At 42.1% G+C, this 11970-nt stretch overlaps 1 protein-coding gene across 1 annotated transcript; it reads right to left on the bottom strand.

Annotated features, from left to right (window-relative positions):
• Positions 1 to 286: 286 nt before the first annotated feature.
• On the bottom strand, positions 287 to 8208 carry LOC139703646 (zinc finger protein 120-like). Its single transcript, XM_071607123.1, is given in 4 exon segments — positions 287 to 1393; positions 2359 to 2387; positions 2554 to 2680; positions 7921 to 8208. Coding segments are annotated over 4 exon segments (1551 nt in total).
• Positions 8209 to 11970: the final 3762 nt, after the last annotated feature.

The raw sequence follows: 11970 nt of genomic DNA on the forward strand, positions 1-11970 counted from the left end.
GTACACCTGTAATCTCAGCAACTCTGGACACTGAGGCTGAAGGATCACAAGTTTAAGGCCAGCCTGCACAACTTAGCATGTCCCTAAGCAACTCAGCAAGTCCCTGATTCAAAATAAAAAATAAAAATGACTGGGGATGTAGCTTAGTGGTAGAGCACACCACTACCAAGATTTAAAAAAAAAAAAAAATTCTACTTTGTGAGTCCTTCAATGTCTTTGAAGGTGACAAGAAATATTGCCACATTTTTCATTCCAAGAATTTTTCTCCAGTAAACTTACTACATGTTTATGAGTGAAATGGTAATAACAGAAGACTTTTCCCATTGTTTTCATTAGTAGGATTTCTCTCCAGTATGAGTTTGTTCATGTGAGTGAAGCTGAGTGGATGAAGCAAAGTCTTTTCCACGTTGTTTATGTTTATAGGCTTTTCTCCAGTATGAGTTCTTCCATGTATGTGAAGATGACATGATGTAGTAAAGGCTTTTCCACATTGCTTCTCCCCAGTATGCATTCTTCCATGTCTGTGAAGTTGATGGGCTGTAGCAAAGGCTTTTTCACATTGTTGACATTCATAGGGCTTCTCTCCAGTATGAGTTCGTTCATGTGAGTGAAGGTTAGAGGAGTGAGTGAAGGCTTTGCCACACTGCTTACATTTATAGGGCTTCTCTCCAGTATGAATTCGTTCATGTACTTGGAGGTAAGAAGAGCAAGTGAATGCTTTGCCACACTGCTTACATTTATAGGGCTTCTCTCCAGTATGAATTCGTTCATGTACTTGGAGGTAAGAGGTAGTAGTGAAGGCTTTCCCACACTGCTTACATTCATAGGGCTTCTCTCCAGTATGAGTTCTTCCATGTACTTGAAGGTAAGAGGAACGAGTGAAGGCTTTGCCACACTGCTTACATTTATAGGGCTTCTCTCCAGTATAAGTTTGTTCATGTACTTGGAGGTAAGAGGGAATAGTGAAGGCTTTTCCACATTGTGGACATTCGTAGGGCTTCTCTCCAGTATGAATTTTTCCATGTTTGTGAAGGCCACTGGATGTAGCAAAGGCTTTTCCACATTGTTGACATTCATAGTGCTTCTCTTTAGTGTGAGATTATTCATGAGAGTGAAGGTGAGAGGACCGAGTAAAGGCTTTGCCACACTGCTTACATTCATAGGACTTCTCCCCAGCATGAGTTTGTTTATGTATGTGAAGGGAAGAGGAATTTGAGAAGGCTTTTCCACACTGTTTACATTCATAGTGCTTCTCTTCTGTATGAGTTATTTGATGTCTTTTACATGAACTGGGATTACTGAAGGCTTTCCCACATTGCTCACATTTATAGGGCTTCTCTTCAGTATGAGTAACTTCATGGCATTTAAAAGATCTGGAATATTTGAAGCCTTTCTCACAATGTATATATTCATGGCACTTCTCCCCAGTATGAGTTTGCTCATGTCTTCTAAGCAAATAGGGGAACCAAAAGTCTTTCCCAAATACTCTACACCTAAAATGTTTATCGCCACTGGGTGCTATCAGTTGTCTCTGAACATCTGTGAAAGAAGAAAAGGCTTCACCACATTGTGTACTTTCATAGGGTTTCTGCCCAGTATGGGTTTCTTCATGCATTTGAATGGAATTGGGACAACTGAAGACTTTCCCACATGCTGTATTTTTATAAGGTCCATTTACAGTTTGTATCAACCTTTGTGTTTGAGCACTTCTTAGAGAAACCAGAGATTTCTCATATTGTTTAAATTCACATGGCTTCTCTTCACATTCCACATGCATGTAGGGTTTCTGTCCAGAGTGAGATGTGATCTGCCTGTGAAAGAATAAAGGACATACGAAGTCTTTTGAATACATAATGCAGTAACATGGATTTACTCTATTAAATTTTTTCTTTGTCAGGTTAATTTAACCATGACTTCTATAAAAATGACCAGCACATTATCAATGCTTGATTAATTAATGATTTTCTATTCATTAATAGGCTTATATTACCACCAATGCAGTTAAACAGTAGGTTTTCTGACTTGTTCAAATTGCCTGAAAATAAACAGAGTGAAAGAAAACAATCCTTACCAACACAGTTTCCCTATAGCTTTTATCCAAACAGTGATATGCACATATGCAATTTCATAGTATTTTTTTTTCATGTTGACTACTTTGAAAAGACTGAATATCTATGTTACATGCAAATATATATATATCTGGTAAAAAAAAATTATAAGAATAAACACATTTCACATTGTACATATTTCTTTGGTTGGTTTTAAAAATCAGATGACATTGTAAGATTTCCTCAAGGACATTGCCCCCTCTGGTGAGTACAATTACCTTAGACTACTCCCAGAATTTTCAATCTGAACTTCAATGTTCTTGTCTTCCCATGTGTTTCCTAAAATGGCAACACAGAACAATCATTATGTATTACTTATAGAAAAACTTTGCCACAGTCTACATGCATTTTATGTTGCAATAATTCATCAAAGGATTCCCTTTTCACATTCTACATAAATGACACTGGTTCTCTATTTGACTAAACAAAGAAACATCACTAATACCTATAGAAATCAGGTTTCTGAGGACTTCCAGCATCACATCTCTGTAAAGATTCTTCTGGGATAGATCCAGCAAAGTCCATTCCTCCTGGGTGAAGTTCACAGCCACATCCTCAAAGGTCACTGAGATCTAAAATATCACACAAATCTGTAGTGGAGGCCAGAAGAGATGGATAACCTGGGGAATCTATAATCAACATGCATGATGTTCACATGATTCTCTGGCCCCAAATAAATTCCATGATTTGGTCCATCAAATCTTTAGTATACTCAATTCCTCATAGCCATTTCAACACTAAAATTGGGCTACTCACAGGCAAACAGTAGAGTATTTTACACCCTTAGTGGTGAGTTCACAGGAAGTAAGGCTGGCTCCGAGGTCACTCTTAACTTCTTTGTTGGTTGACCGCTATTGCATGTCCTAACAACGTCCTGTGCAGTACAGAGCTAATATTAGCATTTAGTATATTACTTACCTTTAGAAAAGAAAGGTGACTGAGTAGGAAATTGCTGGAATAAGAAAACTCAGCATTTGAGACAAATTCTGCAAACCATAGTCTAAACACCATGGTATTTACTAATCTTTTTTTTTTTTTTTTCTGAAAGTCTATTGTTCCTTCCTTACAGAAGTGCCTATAATCAGCCTTCACACACACCCTCTGGGCATGTGCTCACTACAGAGCTTCCCTCATAGACAACCTCTCAACCACTTAGTCTCAATGTGTTAAGTGGAGATTAAGCTCATCCAGTGTGATGATTAAACCAAGGGAACACGTATAAGTTTGCAGGTGCTTTACTCCAGACCAAATTCAGTAACAAACAAGTGCAATGATTAATAAACAGAACAATTTGATAATTTCTAATGATTAATGTCAAAGCAAAATGGGGTAGGTAGAACGATGGCATGTATCTTAGAAATAACTCAATGTCCTAAGATGTCACCTTCTCCCAATAGCCTTATAAAGTTTTATAAGACTCTTAAACAGTCTTCTTAATAGACAGCAGAAACTACTTTTCCAAATCTCATAGCAATAATGAACGTCCAACAATTAACAAACACTTCTGAACAGTAGATGGTTCACTAGCATAATATATACTCATGTGCCACATAGCCATGTTCTGCTCAAGGACATTCTGATCAAGGATGGCTCACATGTGCAATGGTCGTCTGTTGTGAAAGAGATTCCTCATGACCGTAGAGATGCTGGTGCAAACAAATCTAAGGCAGCAGCACTTCCAGGGTGTGGTAAAGCAGTAGGATTGCGGCCCAGAATCCTCACATATCCAACACAGTCTGGGTGTGAAATGGGCCACTCCATGTGTCTGTAAGCACGCTATGATGTCTACACAGTGATGGAGGAGCCAAAACAATCACCTACCAGAATGTGTCCCTGCAACTTACACACAACCACACTCAAGGACTTAAGACATGTGACATTTAGAGCAGCACAGTATCAGCAGAGGTTAGCAAGAGACCATGAGAAAGCCTTCAGTGGGTTGGCCTTCATGCTGTGGAAATGACAGCAGGTGTTGTGGAGACAGATCACAATGATGGTCCAGGCAAACTGGAATCTAAGGGGCAAAGGCATTGCATCTCTCTATTCTCTGGACAGAAGTATATTTATTATACATTCAAATGTGAAAAAATAAGATACTTTTTAGAAACCTGAAAGAAGATGCGACACGAGACAAATCACCGGAGAAGTTCCACTTCATTACAAAAGGCTGTGGGCTTATATAGATGTAAGGAGAGGTGGCAGGGCTTAGGTAAATGACGGGTCACCCGTTTATTGGTAAGTTCTTCCAGATGTCAGTTCCGGAGCCCACAAAATTAGTTCTTATTGGGGCTAAGGTTTCCCCCTGGCAGGAGTGAGTATTGGCGCTGGCGGGAGACAGAGAGGTAGGAAGAGAAGCACCTCAGGCGCCATGTTGGGTTTTTGGGGGTGTGGCTGCCATTATACCTTTTCCCAACAAAACCTACAGGAAATTTAATGTAATTTTATTTATGGTGGGGCAAATAAATAAATAAATAAATAAATACCACAGAAATTGAACCCAGGGCTGCTTAATCACTGAGTCACATCCTAAACACATTTGTTATTTTGAAACTGGGTCTCACTAAGTTCCTCAAAGCCTCATAAGCGGCTGAGGATACCTTTTAAACTTGCAATCTTTCTGCCTCAGACTCCCCAGTTCCTGGGATTACAGGCATGAACCACTGCTCCCAGTGCAAATTTACTATTATAGAATAAGCTAAAGAATTCTATAAAAATGATAAGCAGTAAAGAAAAAAGATCAACACCAACATGATACAACAGACAGCACGGAACCTTCACAGTCCTATCATAAAATAGAACAGGACAACCTGGAACCATCACGGTACTACCATAAAACAGAACAGAACAGAGAGCCTGGAACCATCATGGACTATAATAAAATAGAACAGAACAGAGAGCCTGGAACCATCATGGCACTGCCATAAAATAGAACAGAATAGAGCCCTGAAAGAAACTCACACAATATAGTCAATTGATCTTTGAAGAAGGAAAGTCATTTACATCCAAATGACAATGATTCCAGAGAAAGGAGTGCTCCATACCCATGCCTTCCGGAAACAGTGGAAACACAAGCAGGACCATCAGGATAAGAATGCCATCATGCCTGAAAACCCTGAGAAGTTCTCAACAGCTACATGAAGCAGTCACGAAGAACAGTGGAGAGCCTCAAGCATGGAGTGACCTTCACACACGCCCTTCAGATAGCTCCTCTCTGGGGCAGGTCAGTGGCCTGATCTCTCAGTGTGAGACCCAGGTCACTGGCTCAAGGGCACACAGCAGATCTTATCTGAGTTTCTGAGATTTTTTCTATTAAAATAATCACAGAAGTATCTTAATGTCTAACAGGAAAAAAAATAAATAAAAAAGCCTCTCACTCTTCTAAATCAGAAGCAATCACTGTGAAAATTTAGTAGGAATTCCTCAAAGTGTTTTAAGTAAACACACAGCCTGCATCTAGCAATAATAGTAAATCATTGTTTATCCACTCAAATGCCACATAAAATCGGGTGGGAGTGAGCCTAGGGAAAATTTCTAAATCACATTTCAAAAATACCCAGGTTCAATAAGCTGAGGCAGAAGGATTGCAATTTCAATGACAGCCTCAGCAACTTAGTGAGGCCCTAAGAAACTTGGCAAAACCTGGTCTCAAAATTAAAAATAAAAAATTAAACAAAGAGGGCTGGGGATGTGTACCATGGTTAAGCACCCATGGGTTTACTGCACAGTATCCACCCCCCAAAAAATAAAACCACCTAGGTATAGTGAAAAGGTAGGAAGTGCGTGTAGCCCAGGAGAAATCCTTTCAAAGAGGACCAAGACCCACATGCTCAGCACTGGTTGCTCTCTAGGCTGGGTTCTGCAGAGAGAAGGGAGAGCAGAGTTTTAAGCAGAAGCACCCTGTGTTAAGGCAGAGGCCCCAGCACAACTACCCACAGAAACCAGCACAACTACCCACCGAAACCAGAGGAGCTGAGCTCTTGCTGTTTCTACTGCTCTTTCCTAGCTTGCAGTAGAGGGGAAGAGGGGAAAACGAGAACAGTAGAGGGGAAAAATGTTTTCCCTTCTGTCAGCTCTTAAACTGTGAAAGTTTCCATCCTGTTCTATTATACGGGAATTCAGGGAAATCTGTCAAACTGGCTGAACACGAGATTATTCATTATACATAGCACATACAACACTCTAACAGAATGCATGAAGCCTTCAATAGGAATAGTGCCATGGAAGAAAGGGAGAAACACAATTCCATTCACTTTTCAACAACAAAATATACACAGAGTACTGAGAAACAGGAAAGCCCAACTCATCAACGGAAAATAAATGACTTGAAATTGACCATCCCTAAGAAAGATCAGATTCCAGTATTCCTACAATAAAGGTCTTTCTTTCTTTTTTAACCATGAATTGAACACAGGGGTGCTTTACCATTAAGTCACACCCCAAGCCCTTTTTATTTTATATATTTACTTTTATTTTGAAATAGGATCTAAGTTGTTCAGGGCCTCACTAAGATGCTGAGGCTGACTTTGAACCTCAAACCTTCTGCCTAAACCTCCTGAGCCACTGGAATTACAGGCTTGTGCCACCGGGCCAGTCCTAGGCTAAACATTCAACTAATTGTCTTGAATTTTTAATATGCATTGACCTGAAAGGAAGTCAAAATACACCAGGCAGAGACATACAGAACTGCCCAGGACAATAAAAACCCACTGTTACATTGGGAGACAACACCACAACTCTGTCAGGTCTGAGACCACGCAGCAGAGCAGCAGACAGGAGGGCTTCCCTGGCCATTAGCCAACAGCAAAGCTCAGGGTCACAGCAACACCCCCCAGGACAGGGCCCATTCTGAGCCATAAACCACATCCCTACAAGTGTGCAACACCAGTGAAATCCCAAGCATGCTCAAAGAACATGGGAGTTAAAGCTGAAATCAGATCAGAAGCAGCTGGAAAGCCTCCAGGAAATGGAATGGGAAACACAGGCTCTAAACAGACACAGGAGGAAGAGGTGACTCAAGGGAAAAGTTGACAATTTTGAGCGAAATGAAATGTAAAAGTGCACTGTAGGAAATCAGATGGTGCTTTGGTAGTATTTAAGGCATTTATTGCACATTTCAGAAACGAAGGGCTAAAAGCAATCATTTACCCTTCTACTTCAGGAAACCATAGAAAGAAGAGCAAGGTAAATGTAAATTAAGACAGGAAAGTAAAAAAGAGACTACTGATGAAACTGCAATCAGGGTCACTGTTAAAGCTTCCCTAGTTTTGACGGTAAATAAAAAATATGTCCTTTGCAATATTTCACTAGGGAAAAAATGAAAATTAATAGACTGTGTCCATTTGAAACATAGTAGGAAGAACGAATATTTGATAAAGCTGTAAAGTGCAGAGGAAGACGGCATTTTAGAATGAATGCAGGAGGCAACAGCAATTTTAAGGCCCTACAGAAATCTTCGGAGGAACTATAGTAGGGGAAAGAAGATGGATTTGTGATCCTACTTCCTCCACATTTGGAAGACTGCATGCAGGCAACCAGCAAGGAAGGGAGGGGACGCCAAGGACCTGAGCCCAGCCCAGCCCAGCCCACGGGTACAGAGGCCCTGGGCCATCCGCCAGCAGAGACTGGGCCGCACGCTCTGCAGCTGAGCTCTGCAGCTGACCTCGGGACCCAGCCCTCTGCCAAGCCGGGGGACCAGAGGACAGAGTCCAGGGTCAACCGCCAGCAGAGACTAGGCAGCATGCTCTGCAGCTGACCTCGGGACACAGCTCTCTGCCCACCGCCAGCCCTGACTCCTCCACGCTCCGCAGCTCACCCGCTGGTGCTGACCCGGTTCCGTCAGTCCCGGCTGCATACTCACCATTTTTGCTTCCGTGGTGACCCGCTGTCCTCTCCAGGCACCGGAGCTTGCCCGAGAACACAGGCTGCTCAGAGTCACAGAAACCTCAGAAGCAGAGGACTCGTTGCCTGGAAAAGCAGGAGCGGTGTTGCTGAGGAAGAAACTCCCGCCAGAACGCGGAAGCCCGCCCTCCCCCGCAGTCGGGCGCACCTGATTGGACAGTTCCACCCGGCGTCCCTGATGGACCGCCTCCAGGCGCGGCATCGTGAGTGACAGCTAATATCACCCAATCACTGGCAGACATAGGCGAGAGGGACAGATCCTTGGCCCCCGCCCTGTTTCAGGCGGGGCCTCTTTGCCGTTCTGGGAACCAATCGCGGAAGGAAGCTTTTGCTGGGAACCTGGCCCAGAAGGTGGCTCCGGGGAGAGGCTTTCCTAGCACGGGTGAGGTCCTGGGTTGTAACCTCACCACGGAAACGAACAGCAATGACAGCAACAGTTCCTGGGGAATCTGAGGCAGGAGGAGCCCAAGTTCACGTCAGCTTCTGCAAACAGTGAGACCCTCTCTTGAATAAAGTAAAAACGGCTGGGGACCCGGCTCAGAGGTCGAGCCCCACTGGGTTTGATCCCTAGGATGGCAAAGAAGAAGAACGAGGTGTTTACATGCTATCAGCTGGTGTGAGCTCAGGATTTACCAAGACAGTCTCAGAACTTGTGAAACATTGTTTAAAGATATCATATATATCACATGATATCAAAAAATGAGAGCAATTTGACAATTATTTTAATAATTGTCAGCCCCTCCTGGCCTCTGCTCTTTTGAAGAGGCAACCTGAGCTAAGAAAGGAAGCAATTGGGATTCCTGCCTTGGCTCCGTGTCCCATCCCCAGCAGTACGAGACAAAAAAATAAAAATTAAATTAAAAAGGAAGGAAGGAGGCAATCCTCTAGGACAGCAAGTGTGCGGGGGATATAAAATGGGCACCTTGTGCTTAATGTAGATGTTGTACATTCTACTATTAGGGAGTCCTAGGCAGAGACCTGACTCTGGTGATCCCACAGGTCAGGTCAGCTGTTTACTCCAAAACCAAGCAGAAAAGGTCATGATGAAAAGCAGGAAAGGGACGGTGATCAGTGCAGCTACAACAGAAAGACAAGGGAACCATGTCCTTAGACCTGGCTTCAGGGGTGACAAGGACTTTGAGGTTTTATACAAAGGGTGATCATAGGCATGTATGTGTACATGGGGTTTGGTATTATCTGTGGTGTCAGGCATTGATGGGTCTCATAACATGTCTGTGAGCTCATGCTCACTTGCCCCCTTCACACACATTACTCCATTGCACAGGTCGATTTCACCCAGGCAGACCTTGTCTCAAAATAAAAAATAAAAAGGCCTGGGGATGTACTTAATGTTTTATCACCTCTGGGTTCAATCCCCAGAGTTTAATGAATTGATGTAAACTTTAAAATCCCTCAGTGTGCTGATTTCCAGGGTTATGACCTTAATTGGGATAATGCTTTTCTGTGGGTCTGAGTCTCCTCCATGTTTGAGGTATGGAAGGAAGCGGGGAGACACACACCTTCAGACCTCTCTATGTGCTGGACACCAGAGCTTTCTTGTTCCATCTCCAAAATTATCACCTGAGGTTGTTAGGACTGAGCAGAGGGTCAAACTGTTTGCTCATTGTTCTTGGGGTGACTGTGTGTAATGTTTTAAAAGTATGTTACTTATAAACTTTACAAGAAACACTCAGGATTCTACACTTGCTTCGCTTACCTGTGTTAGGATCTGTCAAATGAGGATTTTTTTTTTTAACTACATAATTGAGCAACGTGCCTTGAAGGATGATTAAGAGACACACTGATTTAGACATACCTTGTAGCCACAGAATCAATATTCTGCAAGTTATAATGTAACTAAAGGGTGGTGTTTCATGTAATTCTGGGGCATGAAAATAAACCCAATCTACAATGAAGAAACTTGTTGGTCATCAATGAAAAACAGACCATCAGGGCAAACTCCAATGTCTCAGATTATAAAATCTTCAAATCCAAGATGCAGGAAACTGAAAGTAAATATTCTTATCAATTACCAGACAACAGAAGAGTTTTCAGTTTTGCAAAAAAGGTAATAATTATTTCAATAATTATCATCAAAAACATTATGACACTGAATCATAATTACATGGCAGTGAATGTAACTGTCAACACAGGTCTCCCTTCAAAATGACTGGCCAGTGGAATCATAAACTTACAGCAGACAGTGTGTCTAGCACTTGGCACTGCCAGGACTGCTGGCTCCTGTCCTCTGAAATTTAACCTGGACTAAACAAAGGAGAAAGTACCCTAGTTTCTGGGGTATGCATGGTAAATACTAATGTATATAGTGATCTAGTCAGATTTTATTAGTTTGGTCTATATTATTAATTTATTCCTAAGGCTATTATTTTGTTCAATTAATCAGAATATCTTCTTAGAGCCTACTATGCAATAGACCTTTAGCCAAAAAAAGGGCAGAGACACAGGATTCAATGGGTCCCACCCTGTTCCTCAGGAGCACCTTACTCTGCTTATGTACCCAGGCCTCAGGGGTACCCCTAGAGTGCTTGGGATCCTTTAATAAACCCAGGGTCGCCCCAGCTGTCCTTATTGCCCACTGCCCAGTCTCTGCCCTGGGGTCCTCCTCTCAGCTCTCTGCTCAACCAGAGCCTCCCATGTGAGCTCCAGAAGGGGACCTGACCCCATGCCACACCCACTGGCCTCTCACCTGGTCCAGAGCAGAGTCTGAGTCCTCCCCTCCCTACACACTTGCCCTGTGGCCTGAGCTTCCAGAGCCCTCTTGTCTCTGCTGCTGCCCTGATGACCCAGGCAGGCTCCCTCCAGGGCTGATCCTACTCCTCAGTCTGTGCAGAGTGGTCCAGAGCCTGAGGGTTCCCACAGCAGCACCTCCTTGGAGTGGTGCTCAGTGCTGCTGCCCTCTGTCCTTCCTCCCTGCTTTATTTCTCTTTCCCATATAATGGCTGTGTAACCACAGAACATGTTTGAGCTGCTGCTGTATTTTCTGTGTCACCCACTAAATATTAACTCCAAACTGTGGAATCTTGTGTATTTTAACCACTAAAGCAAGTCGATACCCAGCAGCACTGCCACAAAATGGAACGAGTGAGCACAAGACTTGGGGCTGAATGTATCACAAAGATGGTGGTCTAGTGTTTTCTCATTTCCTTTGTGGTTATGGGTTTTTGTCTCCAAGTTTTTAGAAGCAGAGTTGCCTGTGGTCCCATCTGTCCCCATGCACCTGTTCAGTTCCCAAAAACATGTTTTCACTCCTAATATTTGTCAATTAGAATGTTGTATGAATGTTTTCCATTTTTTATTAGATGTATTTTCAAAATATTATTTGTTCACCACAGTTATATGTAGCAACAGTTGTTTTGTTACTAAGTGTAAATGTGACAAAAAGCTATTAATTATTGTTCTTTCCTCTTCAAAAATCTATAATTCAAAATGACCCAAATTCATAGCTGAGATACAATGCAGTCTCGCTGTTTCTTTAGATGGATGAGTACAAATCTGTAAAGCAGAATATCTCACAGCAAGGCTAGATATGGGAATAAGTCAAATATAAAAATATTACAATGGGCTGGGGATGTGGCTCAAGCGGTAGCGCGCTCGCCTGGAAAGCATGTGCGGCCCGGGTTCGATCCTCAGCACCACATACAAACAAAGATGTTGTGTCCGCTGATAACTAAAAAATAAATAAATAAATAAATATATATATATATATATATATATATATATATATATAATAATCAGAGTTTATACAAATTTGGGAAAATAGATGAAAGGAAAAGCTTATTTCCAGAAGTGAGATGACCTAAAGAGATAAAGGAGGGGTATTATGAATTGAGTTACAAATATAAATACCATATTTGAGTTGTATTACAAAAATTAAACTAATAAAAACTTGAAACTTTTATCAGCTTAGAAATGTGTGTATCAAAATATTAACAGTGGGAATCAA

The sequence above is a fragment of the Marmota flaviventris genome, assembly GCF_047511675.1.
Source record: "Marmota flaviventris isolate mMarFla1 chromosome 5 unlocalized genomic scaffold, mMarFla1.hap1 SUPER_5_unloc_1, whole genome shotgun sequence".
NCBI classification, from domain to species: domain Eukaryota; kingdom Metazoa; phylum Chordata; class Mammalia; order Rodentia; family Sciuridae; genus Marmota; species Marmota flaviventris.